The following is a 24,887-nucleotide window of genomic DNA, read 5'->3' as shown; positions in this document are numbered from 1 at the left end:
TCATGAGTTTTTATCCATTTTGTCAATCTCTATATTTTGACTGGAGAGTTTAACTCATTTACATTTAAAGTCATTATAAATTACTTTATACTGTCATTTTGCTTTATCCCTGTTGTATGCCTTATCATCTTTTACCTTTATTTTCTTGCATTACTGTTTTTCTTTGTGTTTAGTTGATTTTGCTGCAAAATGTTTACATTCCTTTCCTATTTCTTTTTGTGCCTATTCTATAGTGATTTTCTTTGTGTTTACCATGGTATTACCAAGTTTATAATGCTCAAATTGGAATTCATACCACCTTAATTTCAGTAATATACCAAAACCCTCTTTTACAGCTCCATCCCCAATCCTTTAAGTTGTTAATGTCACAAAACTACATCCATATAAATCGTTTCTCCAAAAACATAAACAAATAATTCTTTTAAATGAATTACTTTCCTTTTTTTTTTTTTTTTTTCCCAACCTGGGATGTGGAGGTTGCAGTGAACTAAGATTGCACCACTGCACTTTGAGACTGGGTGATTGGGTGATGCAGTGAGACTCTGTCTCAAAAAAAAAAAAAAAATTAAGTGGAGTTACAAACCAAAGTTATAGCAACACTACTGTTAGTACTAATAATTATTCTGTGCTAGTGCTGCTTAACAAACCACCCAAAACACAATGGCTTAAACAGCAAATATGTGTTTTCCTCTTTTTTTTTTTTTTTTGAGATGGAGTCTCGCACTGTCACCCAGGCTGAAGTGCAGTGGCGTGATATTGGCTCACTGCAACCTCCACCTCCCGGGTTCAAGCAATTCTCCTTCCTCAGCCTCCCAAGTAGCTAGGATTACAGGCATGCACCACCATGCCCAGCTAATTTTGTATTTTTAGTAGAGATAGGGTTTCTCCATGTTGGTCAGGCTGGTCTCGAACTCCAGACCTCAGGTGATTCACCTGCTTTGGCCTCCCAAAGTGCTGGGATTACAGGCATGAGCCATGGTGCTGAGCCCAGTACTAATTGTTTTTAAATATATATTAGTCTCTCAAATAATGTAGATAACAAAAAGTGCAGTTACAAGCCATTACTGTAATAATACTACTAGCTTTTATATTCACCTATGTATTTACCATTATTCAGATATTTATTTCTTCATACAAGTTCAAGTTACTGTCTAGTATTTTTTTGACATTTCACTCTACAGGAGTCCCTTGACAGTTCTTGCAAGGCAAGTCTAGTGGTAACATACTCCTTCAACTTCTGTTTATCTTAAAATGTCTTAATTTCTCCCTCATTTTTGTAGGACAGCTTTTGCCAGATATAAGATCTATGGTTGACGGTTTTTCATTTGATTTTTGTTTTTTAGCATTTTAGCTAACTGCCTTTGATATTCCAATGTTTCTGATGAGAAATTTGTTGATAATCCCACGAGGTATCCTTCATACGTGATGAGTTGCCTCTCTCTTGCTGCTTTCAAGATTCTTTTGCCTTTCAAAAGTTTGATTATGTGTCTTGGTGTGGATCTCCTTCAGATAATCTTACTTGGAGACTGAATTTCTTGGATGTTTATATTCATGTCTTTCATCAAATTTGGGAAGTTTTCAGCCATTATTTCTCCAAATATCTCTGCTGCTTTCTTTCTTCCCCTTATGGAACTCCCACAGTGTGTATGTTAGTCTACTTTATTGTGTTCCACAGGTTCTTTAAGCTCCGTTCATTTTTTTCAATTGTTTTTTTTTTTCTGTTCCTCGGACTCCGTACTTCCCAGTATCCTATCTTCAAATTTGCTGACTGTTCTTCTGCAGGTTTCTGTTCAACTGTGCCTTTAAATCTCTTTACTAAATTTGTCATTTTAGTTATTACACTTTTCAGCTCCAGAATTTCTTTCTGATTTCTTTGTAGAGTCTGTCTTTTTATTAATAATAGTAAAAGCAATAAAATAAATAACAGTTTTCTTTCTCCACATTTTCCTTTAGTTCTTTGAGCTCTTTAAGACAGTTTTTTTTCTTCATATTACATGTCTCTTAGTATAAGACAGTTTTTAAAAGAGTCTTCGCCTGGTTTATCTGCCATCAGGTCTTTTTCAGAAAGTTTTTGTTGATTATTCTTTTTTACTTTAAATGGACCATACTTTCCTGTTTCTTTGTAAGCCTTGTGATTTTTTTTGTTGTTGGAAACTGAACATTTAAATATATTACTGTATTAACTCTGGAAATCAGATTCTTCCCTTTCCCCAGGGCTTGCTGTTTTTGTTATTGTTATTGTTTTGTTTTTTTAATTTTTTTTTTTTTTTTTTTTTTGAGACGGAGTCTCACTCTGTCGCCCAGGCTGGAGTGCAGTGGCCGGATCTCAGCTCACTGCAAGCTCCGCTTCCCGGGTTCACGCCATTCTCCTGCCTCAGCCTCCCGAGTAGCTGGGACTACAGGCGCCCGCCGCCTCGCCCGGCTAGTTTTTTGTATTTTTTAGTAGAGACGGGGTTTCACCGGGTTAGCCAGGATGGTCTCGATCTCCTGACCTCGTGATCCACCCGTCTCGGCCTCCCAAAGTGCTGGGATTACAGGCTTGAGCCACCGCGCCCGGCCTGTTTTTTTAATTTTTGTCTCTGTGCCAAGAATCAGTCTGAGCTGTAAACTTCAGATCTTTTCAGCTTTTCTGAGCCTCTCTTTGGGCATGCAGTCACTTTCTAATTTTCCCTGCGTATGCAGTTGTTGAGGCTTTTCTCTTCACTTTTTTTAAGACAGGGTCTGTGTTACCCAGGTTGGAGTGCAGTGGCACAATCATGTCTTACTGCAGTCTCAAACTCCCGGGCTCAAGTGATCCTCCCTCCTTGGTCTCTCAAGGATCTGGGATTACAGGCATGAGCCACCACATCTGACAATATATATAGTTGTTTTTGAATGGTCTAGTCTTAATGTCTGGCTCCCAAAAGGGAAAAAGGGTGCCAGCCTTTTAAATCCCCCAAGAGCCACAAGAAAAAGACTTGCAACATTGGAGGGAAGTGAAACAAAGGCCGTCCACCTTCATCTGCACCTGTGTAATCAGGAGCAGCAATCAGAGCACAGATCCCTGATATTTGGAGGACAGGGTCCTTTCTCCCCACTCTGACTCCAACAAATTGTGTGTAAGCTGTGAAGTCAGAGCACTTGTTTTCCTGGTTCCCTCTGTGATGTAATGTTGCCTGGGGCTGACTCGACACTGTAACTGCAGATCACTGCTTTTCTCAAGGTGGCAGACTACATGCAACTTCCTTTGGGTTTCAACAGCCACTCCTCATCCATTACAGCCTAGGAAAGGTAACTAGGGCCAAGTTACTACTTGACATTCCCCTACACCAATAGTCTTTCCTTATTTTATCTTCAGTATGGTGTTTCCTAATGCCTAAGTGGATCTCTAGCACAACACGTACAACAGACAGAAGGTGCAAGAATGTCCTTAAAACAGTTTACAATAATCAAAACCTGGAAAAACTCTAAACGCCCCATGGTAAAGTGGATTGATAAACTGTGGTTTCCTCACAAAATGGATTATATAGCAGTCGAATGATGTACAATATGCAATCCTATAAAAAATTTTAGCAATAACATGTGAAAAAAGGAAGCTCCAGAAGATATCATACATGCAGTAGCATAATACCACTATGGTAAAAATCTGATACTTAAAACGTGATTTGTAGGAACACACATAGGCAATTAAATACATACAATACAAAGCAAAGAATGATGAGTGATTGAGGATTACAATTACAGTGGTGGTAACGGATTAATGTGTCCAATAGGTGATCTGGTTAGTTCCTTTTGACAAACAGGTTTTATGGGCATTTATTATTTAAAAAAATAAACTTTCAAAAGGTGGGGCATGCATGAATCGATGATGAGTGTGTCATGATGCATGCCAATTAATTCTGTATACTTGAAATTAAATTTAAAACTGGAGGGGACTTATACAGGAAGCTATGCGAAATTAGAAGAAGGTCCTAACTTAGCCTGGGGAATTAAGATCTTTCTGGACCATCTCTGATGCCTAAAGTAGTCAAGTGAAAGGAGAGTTGAGGGTGGGTAAGAAAAATTATTGCTGACAGAGGATATAGCCTGAACAAAAGCCCTGAGAAAAGGCATTTTCTTTTATTACTTTTTTAAAAAAATTATACTTTAAGTTCTGGGATACATGTGCAAGAAAAGGCATTGTTTATAAAATGGCAATTTTGTGTTGGTATAAGGTTGTATGTATTAGTTTTCTGTAAATGTTATAACAAGTTATCACAATCTTGGTGGTTTAAAAAAATTCTTTCCGTTCTGGAGGCAGAAATCTGAAATCAGTATCATTAGGCCAAAATCGAGGGATTGACAGGGCTGCACAACTCTGGAGCATCTAGGAAAGAATGTTGTGTGCTCCTTCAGCTTCTGGTGGCTAGTTGCTGACATTACCTTGGCTTGTGGCTGCAGGACACCAATCTCCGACTCTGGTTTCACAGCCTTCTCCCTTCTGTGTAAAATCTCCCTCTGCTCTTTTATAAGGATACATGTGATTGATCTGGGGCCCACAGAGATAATCCAGGATAATCTCCCATTTCAAGATCTCAAAATCTAAAAGAAACCCTTCCTTCTTTTTTGTTTTGCCATATAATGTAATGCTCAGTTTTCAGGGATTAGGACAAAGATATCTTTGGGAGTGGGGGAGGGGGTAATTTCTCAGCGTACTACAAAGGTTATGTGCAAAATATGGACTGTAAAAACACTCTTCTGAGCTGGGTGCAGTGGCTCACGCCTGTAATCCCAGGACTTTAAGAGACCGAGGTGGGTGGATCACCTGAGGTCAGGAGTTTGAGACCAGCCTGGCCAACATGGTTAAACCCTATCTCTACTAAAAATACAAAAATTAGCCAGGTGTGGTGGCACACACCTGTAATCCCAGCTACTCGAGAAGCTGAGGCAGGAAAATAGCTTGAACAGGGAGGTGAAGGTTGCAGTGAGCCGAGATTGTGCCACTGCACTTCAGCCTGGGCGACAGAGCAAGACTCCGTCTCAAAAAACTATTCTCTTCTGCCTCGACAGCATCCCTACACTACCTGAAAATCCAGATATTTCCAACTGTAATCAACTAATAGCTGAAACTGGCAACTTTTCTCTTTTAATGTCATTGCCGAGGACCATCTACATATATATAGAAAATACCAATAGAGTGCCAATGGTTTTAATTTTGATGAAGTCCAATTGATCATTTTTTATTTTTTTATGGATTGTGATTTTAGTATATCTAAGAACTTTCTGCTTAAGATCATGATATGTCACTTCAAATATGAAGCTATAGAAAAAAGAAAAATTGGCTGGGTGCGGTGGCTCATGCCTGTAATCCCAGCACTCTGGGGAGGCTGAGGTGATCACCTAAGGTCAGGAGTTCGAGACCAGCCTGACCAACATGGAGAAATCCTGTCTCTACTAAAAATACAAAAAAATTAGCTGGGCGTGGTGGCACATGTCTGTATTCCCAGCTTACATGTGGGAGGCTGAGGCAGGAGACTCACTTGAACCTGGGAGACGGAGGTTGCAGTGAGCTGAGATCGCACCATTGCACTCCAGACTGGGCAACAAGAGCAAAACTCTGTCTCAGAAAAAAAAAAAAAGAAAAGAAAAAAGAAAGATCATGATTTTCTCTTACCTTCTCTTCTAAAAGTTTTATAGTTTTAGCTTTTATAGACAGGTCTCTGATCCATTTTGAGTTAATGTTTTATGCAGTGTGAGGTAAGGATCTAATTTCACTTTTTTTTTTTTTCCCCGCATGTGAGTATCCAATTAATCCAGCACCATTTGCTAAAAAATAACTATTCTTTCCCAACTGCCTTGGCAACTCTCTTGAAAATAAGTGAAAGAACTCTCATAACTCAATAATAAGGAAACAATTAAAAAATGGTTAAAATATTCAAAAGGCCATTTCAATAAAGATGATATACAAATGGCTAATAAATACATGAAAAATGTTCTCAACATCATTAATCATTAGAGCAATGCAGTTAACAACCACAAAGAGTACCACTTTGTACCCACCTGCATGGTTATTAAAAGCAGACAAGGCCAGGCCTGGTGGCTCATGCCTTGTAACCCCAGCACTTTGGGAGGCTGAGGCAGGAGGATCACTTGAGGCAAGGAGCTCGAGACCAGCCTGACCAACATGGTGAAACCCTGTCTCTAGTAAAAATACACAAATTAGCTGGGCATGGTGGTGAGTGCCTGTGGTACCAGCTACTCAGGAGGCTGAGGCAGGAGAAATGCTTGAACCCAGGAGGCGGAGGCTGCAATGAGCTAAGATTGCGCCACTGCACTCCAGCCTGGGTGTTAGAGCAAGACTCTGTCTCACAACAACAACAACAACAACAACAACAACAACAAAAGGTAAACAACAAAAACAGGACAGATGATAACAAAGGTGGTAAGAATGTGGACAAGCTGGAACCCTCATACAGTGCCAATGGAAATGTAAAATGGAACAGCCTCTTTGGAGAGCAGTTTAAGATAATCATAAATTTACCATATAATTCTGCAATTCTAGTCCCAGGTACCTATCCATGAGAAATGAAAACATGAGTCACACATGCATGTAAAGTTCACAGCAGTACTATTCGTATTAGCCAAAATGTGAGGCAATCCAAATGTCCATCAACTGTGGATGAATAGGCAAAAGGGCATATCCATACAATGAAATACTGTTCCACAATACAACATAACAAATTACTGATACATGCTACAACACTGATGAATTTCAAAAACATTATGTTAAGTGAAAGAATCCAGATGTAAAAGACTGTAATTTCATTTACATGAAATGTCCAGAAAATGCAAATCTATAGAGACAGAAAGTAGGTTAGGGAATGCCTGGGGTTGGGGGTAGGAGGACTGATGGCAAATGGGCACGAGGAAGAGACTGGAAATCTCTCTTTTGGGGAGACAGAAATGTTCTAAAACTGATTCATGCTGATAGTTGTACAACTCTGTAAATTTACTAACAATCATTAAATTGTACTGTTAAGATCAGTGAATTTTACGATATATAAATTATACCTCAATAAAGCTGTTAACAATAAAGAAATACATATAAGAATTGGAGACAGTATGTTTTATGCTTAAGGGTCTCTGAAGACCTTGCTCAGGATCTGCTGCTTATAGGAAATGAGTTGAAAAAAACACGTATTTATTTTATATGCTTTTACTGGTTAAGAATTACATTCCACTATCAGTAACAGAGATCCACTCAAGAATCCCTAAAATTATCATGAACACACAGAGATACTTCTTAACTGTATATATGTATATATATGTGTCTGTGTGTATAGGAAGCTCAGAAGGCAGAAAGTACTCTCATCCTTGCCCTTCCAGAGAGCTTTCCTAGAAACTGTGCAACTTCCCTATCTCATTGGCTAGAATTTAGTCACGTGGCCATATTTTGCTGCAATGCATGAAACGTAATTTTCCAAATGGGACTTCATTACAAATAATGGAAGAATGGGTATTAGGAGGCACGCTGGCAATCTTTTCCTCAATGTCAGGGAGCAATCTCTTAATTACATTACTTTGAACAACAAAATACTCTTGTGTATAAGGTGGGGAGTAGTAGGGAGAAGACACGAGTCTAAAATAAGCTCAATTAACTCTACAATGCATACATTTTAGGGATCACTGATAGAACTGGCCTAAAAATAAATGGCAGAGTGTAACTCCTCACTCCTTAAGAGTGGGCTGTCCATTGTGTGACTTCTTTTCAGAGTACAGTTCACAAGAGAGAAGTATAGTTCAGAAAAGATTAATTTTTCCATGGAGAAACCTGAGAAATACTACTTCACTTGGTGATCAAAGTCAACCAATAGGCAAAAATCACATCACTAGTATGCAACCTTGATATGACCACTTTGCCTCTGTGATCTTCCTTCCCCAAACCCATAATCCTGGTCTGGTCATGAGAAAAACATTAGACTATTCCAAAACAGGTATCTTCCAAAATATTTGCCTGGTATCCTAAATATTGGTAATGTCATCAAAAACATCCACATCCATTGGGTTGTCTTTTTGTTGTTGAGTTTTAGGAGTTATTTATATTATTTATTGAAGCATAAAATTTTAAAATTTTGATGAAGTCCAGTTTGTCTAATTGCCAAACTCAAGGTCATGAAAATATCCTTGTGTTCTTCTAAGAATTTTACTTTTAGCTATTCAACTTAGGTCTTTAATCCATTTTTTTTCTTTTTAAATCAACTTTTAAGTTCCAGGGTAAATGTGCAAGATGTGCAGGTTTGTTACACAGGTAAATGTGTCCCATGGTGGTTTGCTGCACAGATCAACCCATTACCTAGGTATTAGGCCCAGCACGCATTAGCTATTCTCAGGTAGGGATCTAACTTCATTCTTTTACATGTGGATATCCAGTTGTCCCAGCACCATCTGTTGAAGAAATGGTTCTTTCCTATTGAATAGATGTGGACACTCCTGTTGAAAATCAAATGACCATAGATATAATGGTTTATTTCTGGACTTTCTATTCCATTGACCTATATGTCTAACCTTACGCCTGTATTACACTGCTTTGATATATATAGCTTTGTAGTAAGTTTCAAAGTCAGGAGGAAGTGAGTTCTCTCCTTTTTCAAGATTTTTTGGGCTATTCAGGGTACCCTGTAATACCATATAATTTTTAGGATTTACTTTCCTATTTTTCAAAAAAAGGCCATTGGGATTTTGATAGAAACTGCATTGAATCTGTAGACTGCTTTGGGGATTACTGCCATCTTACCAGTATTGTCTTCCAGACCATGAATACAGACTGTCTTTCTGTTTATTTAGGTCTTATTTAATTTCTTTTGGCAACAGTCTGTAATTATCAGTATGTAAGTTCTTACATATCCTTGGTTAAATTTATTCCTAGGTGTTTACTGTTTTAGATATTGTAAATAAAATTGCTTTCATAATTTCCCTTTTGGACTGTTCATTGCTAGTATATAGAAATACAACTGATTTTAGTATGTTTTCTATCTTGTAACTCTGCTGATTTTTTTTTTTTTAAAGACAGAGTCTCACTCTGCCGCCCAGGTTGAAGTACAGTAATGCAATCTTGGCTCACTGCAGCTTTGACCTCCTGGGCTCAAGCTCTGACCTGCTGCCTCAGCCTCCCAGGGAATAGCTGGGACTACAAGTATATGTCACCATGCCCAGCTAATGATTGCATTTTTTTTGTAGAGACAGGGTTTCACCATGTTGTCCAGGCTGGCCTTGAACTCCTGAGCTCAAGTGATCCATCCATGTTGGCCTCCCAAAGTTCTGGGATTACAGGCATGCGCCACCACACCCAACCTGCTGAATTCTTTTATTACCTCTAACAGATTTTTTGTGGATTCTTTAGGATTTCCTACATAATACAAAAATTAGCCGGGCGTGGTGGTATGTGCCTGTGGTCCCAACTACTCAAGAGGCTGAGGTGGGAGAATTGTTTGAACCTGGAAGGAAGAGGTTGCACTGAGCCGAGATCATGCCACTGCACTCCAGCCTAGGCGACAGAGTGAGACTCTGTCTCAAAAAAGGATTTCCTACATATAAAATCATGTCATTTGTAAATAAAGAGAGTTTCACTTTTCCCTTTCTATTCTGAGTTCCTTTTGTTTTTCTTGCCTAAACTGCACTTTTGAGCAACAAATGAGAGATAACATTCAACACGGCAATTTCAGCATGGTTTTCAAACTCTAGATAGGAATGTAGCCATAACACTTCTAAAATCTGTAGAAGACATTTCAGGAAGCACTTTAGTCTTTGTACCTAAAATACATGCACCATATAAACATTCCAATGTCAACAGCACTTTAAATTTGCACAGCAATACATGAAAGAACAGACTTTACACTTCTTGTGCTCTGAATTATCTTTGGTATGTTTTAAAATACTTAAGAAATAGAAACAAATTTTAGAGACAGTTTTTACCTTTAGAATTTATTACATAAGCTATACACACAAAATGAAATCCTAGTTATAAAAGATGCATCTAGAAGAATAATTTATAATAAACCAACAAAAATGAGAATGTGTATCTCCAGAAATATAGACATATTTAAATGTCCTCAGTGACTGGCACTGCTTTATGCATTACATAAGACAGTATCTACTAATTAAGGTATCGAATTTACTGGGTTTTAGAAGGCTTTAAAAACAATATCCAGATAAATCAACAACAAAAATACAGCTCAACTTTGAACTGCATTAAAATCCAGAGTCTCTCATTTTAGATGACCATTCCTTATTCCTCTCAAAAGGTTTCCAACAGAAGCTATTTTACAAACTAATTATTAGAATGTCTTCTCCCCACTCTCCCCAAAAGCAAGTATGCATGGAAGTGCATGCGTTTAACCTTAAGAAATGTATTTTTGGTATCATTAATATAAAATTATAATATTTATATTTATAAAATTGCATATAAAAAGTATCAATAGAATATAACCTAAACACAATTTTAGAAAGATATCAACAGCTTGCAAATATAAAAACTTTGTGCTATTAAAAGGTGTTTAACAAGGTAGTTATTAATACATTTGTTGTGTATATAATTACAAAAGTAAACCAAGAAATATTTAAAATCTTTATTAACCCAAATTAGAATTATAAAAATGTTTGTCTCAAAAACAATAACTGTGATACTCAAGTACAGAATTGTGGTGCAGCCAGAAGTTGTTCAAGAGCCCTCCCGCAAATCATGACTTGCACTCTGGCTTTTAAGTGAAGACAAGGGAATCTCAAGGCAGATGGCAGGAGGGCATTAAAGAAAACAAAGACGACAAAAAAGATGGGAAGGACACAATGGTTAAGTAAGTTTCTTGTCTGATACAATAAACTATTTTTAGGAAGGATAAAATTAAAAGTGCTTAATACCAACAAAATTTAACGCTGCTAATTACTCTTAAGTGCCATAAAACATTAGTTAACAAAATAACTTTATTAAGAGTTGGCCAAACTTCAACTATTATTACTATTACTACAGGATCTTGTTCTAGCCAAGTTCCAATATTTATCAGTTATCTTACACATGACATTTATCTTAATATGTACATAAATAGGAAAGTTTAAATACTTTTATTTTACTATTTTAATCTTTTCCTTAAAGATGCAGGGTTTCATACTACATCAATTAGGTGGACATGACAAAAATGACTTAAATAGGAACTGAATATAAAGAATACTCAATACCATGACATCATCATCTGGAACAACTGAAGTTTTCTACCTCTTGCTCCATTTTCTAGATAAAGGGGAGGAAGAGCAAACAGTAAGTTTCAATATGGAATAAGCTAAAGAAACATTTCATTACTGTTTTTTTTCAGTAAACAACCTTAAGAATATTAATATTCATGTATATATTTGATAGTGAAAATAAACATTCAGTTCAATATTTAAGACTGCCACATAAACTGATTTTACCTATAGGACTTCATTATTTAAATAACTTTGAAATGAGTCTGGGGTGCATTCATCTTATGTTAAATTCAAATAGTATTAATCAAGGTACTGATGTAGTTAAAGAGTTTAGTATTTTACACTTTGTAGGTATTAACATTATATATATTATACTACATAGTATACTTTAGTAGGTATACTAAATACTATATATATACTAATGGGTATCATTTTTATATTCTGTAGTTACCAATAATATGCATAGGTAAGTAATATCTTTTTTTTTTTTTAATTTAGCACTCTATCTGGTGAAATGATCTGTTATTAAAAATAATAAGGCCAGGCATGGTGGCTCCTGCCTGTTAATGCCAGCACTTTGGGAGGCTGAGGCGGGAGGACTGCTTGAAGCTAGGAATTTGGGACCATCCTAGGCAACATAGCAAAATCTCTATCTTTATAAGAAATTTAAAAATTAGCCCAGTGTGGTAGCGCTTGCCTATAATCTCAGCTACTTGGAAAGCTGAGGCAGGATTGCCTGAGCTCAGGAGTTCCAGGTTATAGTGAGCTATGTTCTTGCCACTGCACTCCAGCCTGGGTGACAGAGAAAGATCCTGTCTCAAAAATAAATAATGCTATAATTAACACTCTAATACCTACCATAAAGGAAGATTAAGTACATAAGTCTTTTTTTTAAAAGACAGAGTCTTACTCTGTTGTCCAGGCTGGAGTGCAGTGGCTTGATCTTGGCTCACTGCAACCTCTGCCTCCCAGGTTCAAGTGATTCTCATGCCTCAGCCACCCAAGTAGCTAGGACTATAGGTGCACGCCACCACATCTGGCTAATTTTTGTTGTTTTAGTAGACGGGGTTTCACCATGTTGGCCAGGCTAGTCTTGAACTCTTGGGCTCAAGCAATCCACTCGCCTTGGCTTCCCAAAGTGCTGGGATTACAGGCATGAGCCACTGTGCCTGGCTGACAAGTCTTAAAAGAAGCTATTATTTTTCATTAATACACACACACAAAAAGGGTATTCATAATTTATGTTCCACTATTTATTAAAGACACAAACTATTGGCTGGGTGTAGTGGCTGATGTTTGTAATTCCAGTACTTTGGGAGGCTGAGGCGGGTGGATGGCTTGAGCTCAGGAGCTCAAGATCAGAGTGGGCTACACAGCAAAACCTCATCTCTACAAAAAACACAAAAATTAGCTGGGCATGATGGCAGGCACCTGTGGTCCCAGCTACTTAGGAGGCTGAGGCAGGAGGATCGCGTGAACCCGGGAGGTGGAGGTTGCAGTGAGTTGAGATCACACCACTGCACTCCAGCCTGGGAGACAGAGACCCTATCTCCAAATAAATAAACAAATACACAAACTAAGTCCTAGATTGGAAAAATACTAAACTCACTTGCATTTAGAAATAATTCATAATCCACATATTAAAAATGATCTTTATGGAATGGGACATCAATTTTGGAAACAGAAAGATGATCTTTAAGTTCTTACAATCAGTTTCTTATGCAGATTAAATAAAGCGTCAACAATCCTACATAAGTGATATATTAATGTGACCATAAGAGCATTTGTAAAAAGTTTCCACTCAAGAGTTTACCTGAATAAGTGATGTTTTATCATAGTCCTTGCGATGCTGATAAATACATTGGCTGATTACTGCATACAAATTTTCCAACTGAAATATGTTGTAGTTTCGACTTTTTTTAACAACAGTCTTCAAAAGATTCTAAAAGAAAATATGAGTGTCAATATGTGTGAGAGAGAAACTTCCTCAGACAAGATATTTAATTTAGAAGGTTTGGGGAATTATTAAAAGCCTGACAGAGGGCAGACCAAGTCATCTGATGACACAGGGCAGCCTCTGGCAGTGGCTCTGACATTTAAATGTACTTAAGTCTATCTATAATCCTGGCCTTGACCTTGAGTAACTCCTATTCTAAAAACTAGAGCTGAGGGGATTGCCAATTCTAAGTCTAGCCATAAGCATCTACAAATTAAAAACTAACCTCAATTTAGATTAACAGGAGAAAAGCAAAGCTTTTTTGCAGGAGATTTTATGATAGTATAAGTACATTTTAACTAATTTTATTATGTGAAACTAAAAAAGATACTACATAAATGGTGAACTACCTCACCACTTCAGGGTTCTTATATAAAAAGGATTTTCCATCTGCTAAGTGTTTTTTTCTCATGACTAAAATGGTGGACTTACTGGATTTCTGTAATTCTTCAAGTCTGGTCCTACCAGAATATGCTGCCATTACCTCATAATTAACAAAAACACACCATTATAGTTAAGTAACAACTAACTAAAATGGCTACAGGTAATGGTCATAAAAACAATGTATGGGACCAATAATTTAGATCAGCATGTTAAAAACTGCAATTTAATACATGAAATAGTCACCTCCAACTACATATTTTATGCAAATTATTCTATACCAAGTATATCTTCTGATAAAAGGCCATTATTTATTGCATGCCTAATGGATATACTGTACTATTACATAGTCTATTTTGATGGGTTATATTATCAGAAAAAGTAAAAATTGAAATAGTCTCAGTAATGAATTGACTCTGAATGACATACATGTATACTGAGCAGAACAAAGCTGTAAAATTTATAACAATTAAGTAGAATAATAATTGCTACTCTTAACCCCAAACAACATAACATAGTGAACTTACACACAAGTTCCTGTTTCAGCACTAGGAATACCATTTTATTGTCATGAGATTTATATGGACTTTCAGTTCCACACATACTTTTTAATAGAGTTTTTCAGAAAGACTGCAGTTTTTTTAGAGAAACTACTCCAGGAATATTGCTGCTTCCTTCTCTAAGAAGTGTAGACATTGAGTTCTTATTAGCTCTGCTACATTCAAGAGAAAGGCTTTCCTAAGTTCATTAGTACTAACAGGTTCACTTTGTACTTAAACAGGGCAGATTTCCCTCTAAAATGCCAAAACTCTTATCTGTATTACAAATAATGTATCTTTGATAAATGTATAATGTTCTCAGACTTGAAATGTGGCCAAAATAAAACAGGTAAATTGGAATTGAGATGCAGAATGTTTTTACTTTTGAAGGAAAAGGGCAAGAAATCAATCTTATTTCAAATATGTTAAGGCAACTGTAACACATCCAAGTTGTTGGTTGAGGAGATAAGACTGTTGTTTAGGTGTGTCAAGGTGTGGAGATCCAGATGTAGGATCACCATTACAGAGGTGATGGCTATTCCAAAAGTAAAGAGTAACAGAGCAAATGATCAGAAAAACCCTGAGACGCTTACAAAAGTAGTTGAAGGCAAGGATGATTTAAGGACACAATAGTTAAGGAAGAAGAGTTATCTATAGTGTCAACTGTTACAGATATGGCAAGAAGAGTTCAGTTTAACAAAGGCAAGTATTATTAGCTATTAGGAGGTCATTTTATTACAGTGCTTAGGTTGAAAATTGAATTTAGGGGAATAGGCAGGGGAAAAGAATGAGCAACAGGTAACATGGCAGCTATAAGAATCACTTAGCTATTTTATTTTCCCTTTGATTCCTACCACGGATCCTTGGATATAATTCTTAATTTTGGGCCAGGCATGGTGGCTCATGCCTATAATCCTAGCACTTTGGGAGGCTGAGGTGGGAGGATTACTTGAGCTCAGGAGTTCAAGACCAAACTGGGCAACATAGTGAGACTTTGTCTATTTTTTTTTTTTTAAGAAATAAAAATCTATTTTATATTTAAAAATAATAGTAATAATTCTTTTCTTTTTTAGATAGAGTTTTGCTCTTGTCACCCAGGCTGGAGTGCAGTGGCACGATCTTGGCTCACTGCAACCTCCGCTTCCGGTTTCAAGTGATTCTCCTGCCTCAGCCTCCCCAGTAGCTGGGAATACAGGTGCCCACCACCACACTCAACTAATTTTTAATTTTATTTTATCTATTATTTATTTGCTCATTTTGAGACAGAGTCTCACTCTGTCACCCAGGCTGGAGTGCAGTGGTGCAATCTCGGCTCACTGCAAGCTCCACCTCCTGGGTTCACGCCATTCTCCTGCCTCAGCCTCCTGAGTAGCTGGGACTACAGGCGCCTGCCACCATGCCCAGCTAATTTTGTTTTTGTACTTTTAGTAGAGATGGGGTTTCACTGTGTTAGCCAGGATAGTCTCAATCTCCTGACCTTGTGATCTGCCCGCCTCAGCCTCCCAAAGTGCTGGGATTGCAGGCATGAGTCACTGCACCCAGCCTAATTTTTTATTTTTAGTAAAAACAGGGTTTCGCACTGTTGGCCAGGCTGGTCTCGAACTCCTGACCTCAGGTGATCTGCCCACCTTGGCCTCCCAAAATGCTGGGGTTACAGGTGTGAGCCACTGTGCCTGACCTATTCTTAATTTGGAACAGGGGAAGGAGAAGAACAGTAAAGGGAAGTTTGGAGGAAAAAACGTTTTACTTTTTCATGTAAATCCCATGTAGCCAGAATGCTACTAGTCACAAGCCAGTGTTTGGGGATTACTAATCTGCAGAGTAAAAGCATTATGATTTCAATTTACATACTTTTAATCGCTCATGATCCACAACAAGTGAGGGTGTCGGTTGAGAAAGAATTGCCAAAGCCTTTTCAACACTGATGAGCTGCTGCTGTTCTACCTGGGAACGTCTAGCTCGAGTCATTCGCAGAACACACATTTCTAGAATGAAAAATCAAATAATTATTATTTGGTCCATAGATATGATGCCTAAAATAATAGTAATAGGCAGATTAAACAGGGCATGTTTACTAAGGACATAAACAGCAATTCTGGCTTATTAACTCATTCTGTTGTAAGATTGAGATACCGCCACTCATACACTCAAAAATTAAGGACAGTTTGAGACATATGTTTCATACTGAGTATTTCAAGGGGATTCTCAACAGGTTAGAATGTCTTCTACTTGGGCACAAGACACACAGAACTGAAAAGCTAGAAGGAACCTCAATAATCTAGAACAGGGGTTGTAAAATGCCATCCATGGTCAAAATCTGGCCTATCACTGTAAATTTTTATTAGAACACAGCCTGCCTGTAATTCCAGCACTTTGGGAGGCTGAGGCAGGTGAATCCCTTGAGTCCAGGAGTTCAAGACCAGCCTGGGCAACATGGAAAAACCCCGTCTCTTTAAAAAAATAAAAAAAATTAGCTGCGCATGGTGGTACATGCCTATAGTCCCAGCTGCTTGGGCGGCTGAAGTTGGAGGATTGTTTGAGCCCAGGAGGCAGAAGTTGCAGTGAACAGAGATCATGCCACTGAAATCCAGCCTGGATGACAGAGGAAGACTCTGTCTCAAAACAAACAAACAAACCCAGCCACATCAATTTTATCTACTGTCAATGTAGTTTTCCCAGCAGGGTTGAGTAGTTGTCACAGAGACCAAGATTGTATGGGCCCCTGTGTAGGCTAAAGTATTTAACTATCTGGTATTTGGTTCTTTAAATAAGAAGTCTGCTGATCTATGACTTAGAACAATACACTCAACGATAAATGAGAAAAATAAGGCCAGAAGAGGGGAAGAGACTTTTCTTTCTTTTTTTTTGTTTTTGAGATGCAGTCTTTTTGTCACCCAGGTTGGAGTGCAGTGGCATGATCTCGGCTCACTGCAACCTCTGCCTCCGCCTCCTGGGTTCAAGCAATTCTCCTGCCTCAGCCTCCGGTGCAGCTGGAACTACAGGCGTGTACTACCACACCCAGCTAATTTTTGTATTTTTAGTAGAGACGGGGTTTCACCACATTGGCCAGGCTAGTCTCGAACTCCTGACCTCGTGATCCACCCACCTCAGCCTCCCAAAGGGCTAGGATTACAGGCGTGAGCTACCATGCCCGGCTGTGAAAAGACTTTTCTAAGGATATACATCTAATTGTTGTGAAAGCCAGGATAAGAACCCAGATTTCTTGATATCTAAGCAAGTACCTGTACCGCTAAATAGTATTCTTGTTAAAAAGAAAACGATACAAGAAAAATAAAACAAATCTGATTCAAACCAAAACATATTATACAGCCAGAAGATTAACATTTAAAATATTCACACTAGAAAGTATAGCCTAGACTACTATTGCTAATTACTCAAATACACTTAGAACTCATGTCAAAGAAGCCCTTGCAAAAGGCTTGCATTCAGTGTATCAGCCACTGGAAAAAAAAAAAAAAAATCCATTAACTTAGTCAATGCTTATTTTTGACCAAAATAAATTTCTGGCCCCATTATCCACAATTTTGCTTTGTATGATTAAATAATGTTTGGCTTTTCTAAAATCCAAACAAACCTACTGTCAAGGGTTCCAGAAGATTCAAATGAGGACAATTCTAAATAGAAAATTTGCGGAGCAGGGTCCGTGGAATAAATATAAAAAATCTTGAACTTAACCTACAATAAGGGACAGAAAAATGATCAGGGTGGGTAAGAGTTGTTCATGCCACTCAGCAAGAATCATAGCAGACTCTTATTTTGCTTAAAAATGAAAGGGTATCATATGCTTTAGTTTGTTACATTTAATCTTCAAAATATCTCATTACCAAGCAACTGTCTATCTGCCCCAGTTTTGCAGATGAGCAAACAGACTAACAAGTTAAGTATCTTGCCAAAGGTCACAAGCTACTAAGTAGTGAATTGGAGGCTCAAATCTAGGTCTGTTTGATGCCACAGCTTGTAACTATCCTTACTAGCTCAATAGTAAACATACTGCTATTGTTTTCTAATTAACATCTGCGCTCTGAAAGGCAAGCAAAAAGCAATAAACTAGGATGCAATTTGTTGTTTAGAAACTTTGAAATATCTTTTAAAATTAGTAAATTATTTTAATTGAAAAAGACGTACCTTTTCCTTCATTTTCATCAGAAATATGTATTATCTGAGAGCTAGAAGCATCTCCATTGCAAGCAGTCTTCTCTCTCCTTAATTCTGTACATGCTGTAGTCTTCCTAGAGTCTTCAAGCTCATTCTCGATATTACAAGTATTTGAATTATTTCTCAATTCCAGTTTGCTTTCAGAGGCATTTTGCTGCTTTTCGTTTTCTTCCACTGAAGACTCTCCTGTGTTTCCGGTCTCATTATGATCTACACTTGTGTCTTGAGTTTCCTCTGTGTCACTCTCAATTTTGTGATCCATGGCATTCTGGCTATCATCCTTTGCCTGTGAAATCTTCCTTCGCTTTTTTATGGTGCCTAAGTACCATTTTGACTTTTTGCGAATTTTCCTCTTCAACTGAGCTTCAAGAAATTTAAAGAAAAATGATGAAAGAACATTCAACCATTTTCTAAAATTTGAAGAGTGAAAAACCCTGATATATGAAAGGATAGTGAGAAACCACAGTAGTTTTGTATGGTTAAAATACAGAAACAAGAATAGAGCATACTGTGAGAAGGTGGAGGAAGTGGGTAAGGCCCAGATCATAAAATGGTAAAAATTATTTTATCTTGAATACTTTTAATCTTGAATAATTTTAAGGAGGGTACTGACATGATCTGTCTGATGAATATTTTGCAAACATTACTTTGGCAGCAGTATGAGAAATGGACTGGAAGAAGGGCCAAACTTAAAATAGGCTATACTTATTGAGTGAGCATTTATCATATACTAGAAACTATCTTACTACATTGCCTAGACTGGAGTGCAATGGCTATACACAAGCACAGTCATGGCGCACTACAACCCCAAACTCCTGGGTTCAAGTGATCCTCCTACCTCAGTCACCTGAGTAGCTACAACTACAGGCGTATCCCACTGCATCAAGCATATACTAGGAATTCTTCTAAGTCCCTTATGTATGCTTACTCATTAAAATTTCACTTTAACCCAGCCAGGCATGGCGGCTCACGCCTGTAATCCCAGCACTTTGGGAGGCTGAGGCGGGCGGCTCACGAGGTCAGGAGATCGAGACCATCCTGGCTAACACGGTGAAACCCCATCGCTACTAAAAATACAAAAAAATTTGCTGGGCATGGTAGCGGACGCCTGTAGTCCCAGCTACTCGCAGGAGAATGGTGTGAACCCAGGAAGCAGAGCTTGCAGCGAGTCGAGATCATGTCACTGCACTCCAGCCTGGGCAACAGAGCGAGACTCCGTCTCAAAAACAAAAACAAAAATTTCACTTTAACCCAATGAAGTTTGCTACCATTATCATCGTCAGTTTACAGATGAAGAAACTAAGGTACAGAGAGGTTAAATATTCTGTCTAGACTAGATGCAATATAACCACACAGCAGGCAATATAACCACACAGCAGAAGTCCTGGAAAGAAGTGGTAAAACTTTTAGGTAGTAGAAATGACAAAGGACAATTAAAGATTATCTTTCTCCCCAGTGGTTTTTTTCTTTTATTTCTTTCTTTCTTCTTTTGAGACAGGGTCTTGCTCTGTCACCCAGGCTGGAGTGCTGTGGCATAATCAATAGTTCACTGCAGCCTTGAACTCCTGGGCTTAAGCAATCATTCTGCCTCAGTCTCCCAAGAAGGTAGGGCTACAAATGTGTGCCACCATGCCTGGCTAGTGTTTTGTTTGGTTTTATAGAGATGGGGTCTTGCTCTGTTGCCCAGGCTGGTCTTAAACTCCTGGCCTCAAGCAATCCTACCACCTTGGCCTCCCAAAGTGCTGGGATTGCAGACACAAGCCACAGTGCCTGGCCTCTGTCCAGTGATTTTCTTAATGGTGTCTGGGAGCTTGTCTGCTGCCTCTTGGTTGTCAGAAGCTGCTTCTCTTGTTATCTTGATTTCTCTTTTTTTTTTTTTTTTTTTTTGAGATGGAGTCTCACTCTGTCCCCCAGGCTGGAGTGCTGTGGTGCAATCTCGGCTCACTGCAAGCTCCAGCTCTGGGGTTCACGCCCTTCTTCTGCCTCAGCCTCCCAAGTAGCTGTACTATAGGTGCCCACCACCATGCCTGGCTAATTTTTTGTATTTTTAGTAGTGATGGGGTTTCACCGTGTTAGCCAGGATGGTCTCGATCACCTGACCTCGTGATCCGCCCACCTTGGCCTCCCAAACTGCTGGGATTACAGGCGTAAGCCACCGCGCCTGGCCCTATCTTGATATTTTTAAAGCCAAACCTTTCTAAAATTATCAAACTATCTTTTGCTGGCATTAAATTCCTTCTACTTTGTCATATAATGACTTCATTTTTTCTAGAATTGTATTAGAATCTAGAATTGTATTAGAATACATTTTTCTAGAAATGTATTAGTATGCCTTTCTTATAGCAATCTTGCATCCGGATAAAAGCTGCATTTTCAATATCAGACAAAAGGTATTTCACAAAAAGTACAAAGTTTTTGCATCTGCTAGTGTAGCTGCAACAACAGCTTCACAAATTTCCTTCTTTTCTTTCTTTATTTTTTGAGACAGTCTTGCTCTATTGCCCAGGCTGGAAGGCAGTGGCATGATCTCAGCTCACTGCAACCTCTGCCCCGCCGGGTTCAAGCAATTCTCTTGCCTTAGTCCCCTGAGGAGCTGAGATTCCAGGAGGAGCTGGGATTACAACAGGTGTGCACGACCATGCCCAGCTAGTTGTTGTATTTTTAGTAGAGACGGGGTTTCACCATGTTGGTCAGGCTGGTCTTGAGCTCCTGACCTCAGGCGATCTGCCCACCTTGACCTCCCAAAGTGCTGGGATTACACGTGTGAGCCACTGCGCCCAGTATTCTTTTCTTTCTTTTGAGACAAGGGTCTCGCTTCGTTAGCCAGGCTGCAGTGCAGTGATGCAATCTGGCTCACTGCAAACTCCACCTCCTGGGTTCAAGTGATTCTTATGCCTTAGCCTCCCCAGTGGCTGGGATTACAGGCACTCTCTACCACACCTGGCTAATTTTTTAAATTTGTAGTAGAGACGGGGTTTCACCATGTTGACCAGGCTTGTCTCAAATTCTTGACCTCAAGTGATCCACCCGCCTCAGCCTCCCAAAGTGCTGGGTTTACAGGCGTGAGCCACCACGCCTGGCTCTTTATTATTATTATTGTTTTCAATGGTCCTTACACTGGATTCATTTGTCTTGAAAGGGCAGGATACTACAGCTGCAGACCTCAATCTATGGCACGTATCAAGCAATTCAACTTTATCTTAGAAGGTTATGACTTTCTCTGCTTCTTGGGAGCACTTCCAGCATTACTAGTGGCACCTCCTATGTGTCCTGTGGTGTTATTCAAGGTTTTTTGTACTATGCTAAACACAATAAAAAATAAAAAATACTTGAGAACTGCAAATCACTTTCTACTGCAATAAGCAATTTACTGGAGAGGTCAATTGCTCACTGCATCACACATCATTTTAAGCAGATATTCACGAAACTTGAGCTCACCACAACAGCAACAGGAGGTGGCTCCGAAATTATGGTAGTACAGTTATGTACTACAGTTAATTTTATGCAGTTGTGATTTATTTATTTCTTGTTTTTTTGAGATGGAGTCTCGCTCTGTTGCTCAGGCAGGAGTGCAGTGGCGCGATCTCGGCTCACTGCAAGCTCCACCTCCCAGGTTCACGCCATTCTCCTGCCTCAGCCTCCCAAGTAGCTGGGACTACAGGCGCCCGCCACCATGCCCGGCTAATTTTTTGGATTTTTAGTAGAGATGGGGTTTCACTGTGTTAGCCAGGATGGTCTTGATCTCCTGACCTCGAGATCTGCCTGCCTTGGCCTCCCAAAGTGCTGGGATTACAGGCGTGAGCCACTGCCCCCGACCTAGTTGTCATTTAATACTGAATCTTTATATTTGTTTACATTTCTCTTGACCGCAAATGGTGCTATGTACGATCTGTGTTTGTGTGTTAAGTTTTGATAAATCTTAACTTTTTAAAATAGACTTGTGTATATTTTATAGTGGTAAGTGATAAAATAGACTACTGTCTATACATATTGTATGCATCTGTGACATACCTAATTTTTTCACTATTTCTAGGCTATGCAATTCAATCTGCAAGTTTTTTCAAACTGTTGCAAAGTCCAAAAAAATTTCCAAGATATTTATTGAAAAAAATCCACACATATGTGGACCTGTGCACCTCAAACTCGTTATTATTCAAGGGTCAATTGTACTCAGAACATAAACATCAAATGAATATCCATCCACAAACAGAAGAAACTCACATAATCGGCACCCAGATTGAGAAACAGAATATATACTAACATTCCAAATCACCCTTATTCTAATTCTAGTCATAATATCCTAAAAGGTAAACAATATCCTGATTTATAACAGCATGGATTAGTTTTGCCCATTTTTGACTTCATACATAAAAATTTTAAATATATATTTTAAAATTTATGTCACATGTGAATATATCTAGGATTCACTCAACATTGGGAGGTTCATCTATGCTGTTGTATGTAGTTGACGTTTAAGGATTCTCATTGTATAATAATTCATATCTTTCCATTCTACTGGTAATGGGCATTTGAGCTACTCCCAGTGTTGAACCATGACTTTTAATGGCAAAACTGCAACCACTTTTGTACCAATCTAATATTATGAATATTGCTTCTTTGAATATTCTTGTACATGTTTTTTGGTGGATACAAAATATGTAATCCTATTGGGTAATCTATCAAACGATTGTTTTAAGGGAGCCAATTTCCATGTCATTAATTTCCACACATATATATTCTTGCTTAAAGTTGATTTGACTGTCAGCATTCTGGTACTGAAGGCCTCTTGCTAATTTTCTTCTCTTCTCTTTCCTTTCCTAGCTACCTCCTCCCATTTCTTCAAAAGAAGGGTTTACTCTTTCTCTATCTCAAATCAATTACCCGAGGATGGACAAACTTGCAATAGAAGGTTCTAACCCCAGCAAACACCGCTAACCCTAACCTTAACACGCACACAGAGATCTAAAAAGGTAGTGAGGAATGGCCGGACGCGGTGGCTCACGCCTGTAATCCAAGCACTTTGGGAGGCTGAGGCAGGCAGATCATGAGATCAGGAGATCGAGACCATCCTGGCTAACACGGTGAAAACCCATCTAAAAAAAAAAAATTAGCCAGGCTTAGTGGCAGGCACCTATAGTCGCAGCTACTTGGGAGGCTGACGCAGGAGAATGGCATGAACCTGGGACGCAGCAGTTGCAGTGAGCCGAGATTGCGCCACCGCACTCCAGCCTGAGTGACAGAGCGAGACTCTGTCTCAAAAAAAAAAAAAAAAAAAAAAGTAGTGAGGAATTACAATGCCAAAATCTGGGAAAACAAATGGATAACAGAGGCTAAGAAGCTGAGCAGAGTCTGACAATGGGGCTTAAAGAACAAAAATTGGAATTAAAAGTCTGCCAAGGAGGGCAGGCCTCAGAAAACCCTACAGGCTTTGAATTGGTAATCTCTGGAGTTACCTCTTAAGAATAACGGGGGAGTAGGAAATAGACCAGAATTTACAGACATCAGTTTCAAATCCAGTCAGTCCACAATTAGATGGTGGCTTTTGGGTTGCAAGTGGTACATTATAAACTTGGATTTATTTCAAGAATGCAAAGTTGTCTTAATAGTAAGAAAATCAATGTAATTCATTGCTTTAACACAAATAAAGGAAAATAAAGGAGAAAGTGAATGGCATTAGTAAAGAATAAAGTTATAATTTCATAAACAAAAACTACTTGAGTACTTACCAGGAGTGCTGCAAGCCATGGGAGTACTTGGTGTCTTTAGCTTTTCATTCTGCTCTGGGTCTGATCTTTTGTCACCAGCAAGAGTGGAATTTTGCTTTGGCATCACATGGTAGTAAGACGGGGCATATTTGGAGGAGCTACAACCTTATAAACAGATATGTGGGATGTCAAAAGGATTTCCAGATTTCAAAATTACATGAAGGATTAACTAAAAGTACAAAATACATCTGAAGCATCCTTTTCAGATGCTTCTGAAATTCATATATTCTGAAATTCATTCATAATATTAAGTTGGTACAAATCAACCAAATCACTTTCCTACCTCTTTTCTTTCTAGATTCCTGAATTTCTTCACAGAGCTGCTCAAAGTCTTCATCAAGTTCTTCTTTAATTATGGCATAGGCAGTATCTCTTAAAGCACAGGCTCTATGCCTAATAAGACGATCTATGAAGTGAATAAAAATTATAATTTTTAATTTCCCCCTTTCAATAATATAACAAAAATAAACTCAGCATATTGGTCTAAGATAGTAGTAGCTCTTACAATTCCTTTTTGTCCTATTCTGTTTCTGGTGCTAATCTAATGTTCTGGACATCTGATTCAATACGGCAGACTAAACCCAAACAATTTTACTCTGTCCTGTTTAGATCCCTTTGAAATATCGGGGGAAAAAAAAAATCAATAGCAAGAAATCAAACAATAACAAAAATTAAAAGAGAAGGCTATCAGTGTCATCAGTGAACAAGGAATGTGAAAGAATTTTGCAAGAGGTATATAGAGGTTGTTATTGTATTGACAAAGAAACTAGACAAAGACAATGAAAAAACAACCCTCCACAGGAAACACTGGGAAAATCCTAAGCTCAGAGTATGAAT

General features: G+C 38.4%; 1 protein-coding gene and 1 long non-coding RNA gene across 4 annotated transcripts in view; one reads left to right on the top strand and one right to left on the bottom strand.

The window, feature by feature from the left end:
- LOC105468568 (ATPase family AAA domain containing 2) overlaps positions 1–24,887 on the bottom strand; it is a 99,766-nt gene that overhangs the window by 12,060 nt on the left and 62,819 nt on the right. The window contains exons 23-29 of one of the 3 annotated variants that reach the window (XM_071067854.1): positions 24,334–24,456; positions 24,012–24,155; positions 18,256–18,648; positions 15,961–16,094; positions 13,007–13,135; positions 11,188–11,239; positions 6,570–8,448 (exon numbers count right to left, since the gene is read on the bottom strand). In XM_071067854.1, coding sequence (XP_070923955.1) covers positions 11,198–11,239; positions 13,007–13,135; positions 15,961–16,094; positions 18,256–18,648; positions 24,012–24,155; positions 24,334–24,456 — 965 coding nt within the window. In that variant the 3' untranslated portion in view covers positions 6,570–8,448; positions 11,188–11,197. Of the gene's footprint in view, positions 1–6,569; positions 8,449–9,923; positions 11,240–13,006; positions 13,136–15,960; positions 16,095–18,255; positions 18,649–24,011; positions 24,156–24,333; positions 24,457–24,887 lie in introns of those variants that run through there. The other 2 variants (XM_071067855.1, XM_071067853.1) reach the window with 2 other exon arrangements.
- On the top strand, positions 11,143–24,464 carry LOC139355757 (uncharacterized). Its single transcript, XR_011606769.1, has 3 exons — positions 11,143–11,266; positions 23,107–23,255; positions 24,349–24,464. It is a non-coding gene; the product is annotated as an uncharacterized lncRNA (long non-coding RNA).

The sequence above is a fragment of the Macaca nemestrina genome, chromosome 8, assembly GCF_043159975.1.
Source record: "Macaca nemestrina isolate mMacNem1 chromosome 8, mMacNem.hap1, whole genome shotgun sequence".
NCBI classification, from domain to species: Eukaryota; Metazoa; Chordata; class Mammalia; order Primates; family Cercopithecidae; genus Macaca; species Macaca nemestrina.
Note: the sequence above shows the minus strand (reverse complement) of the source record. Positions and strands in the feature narration are given on the sequence as shown.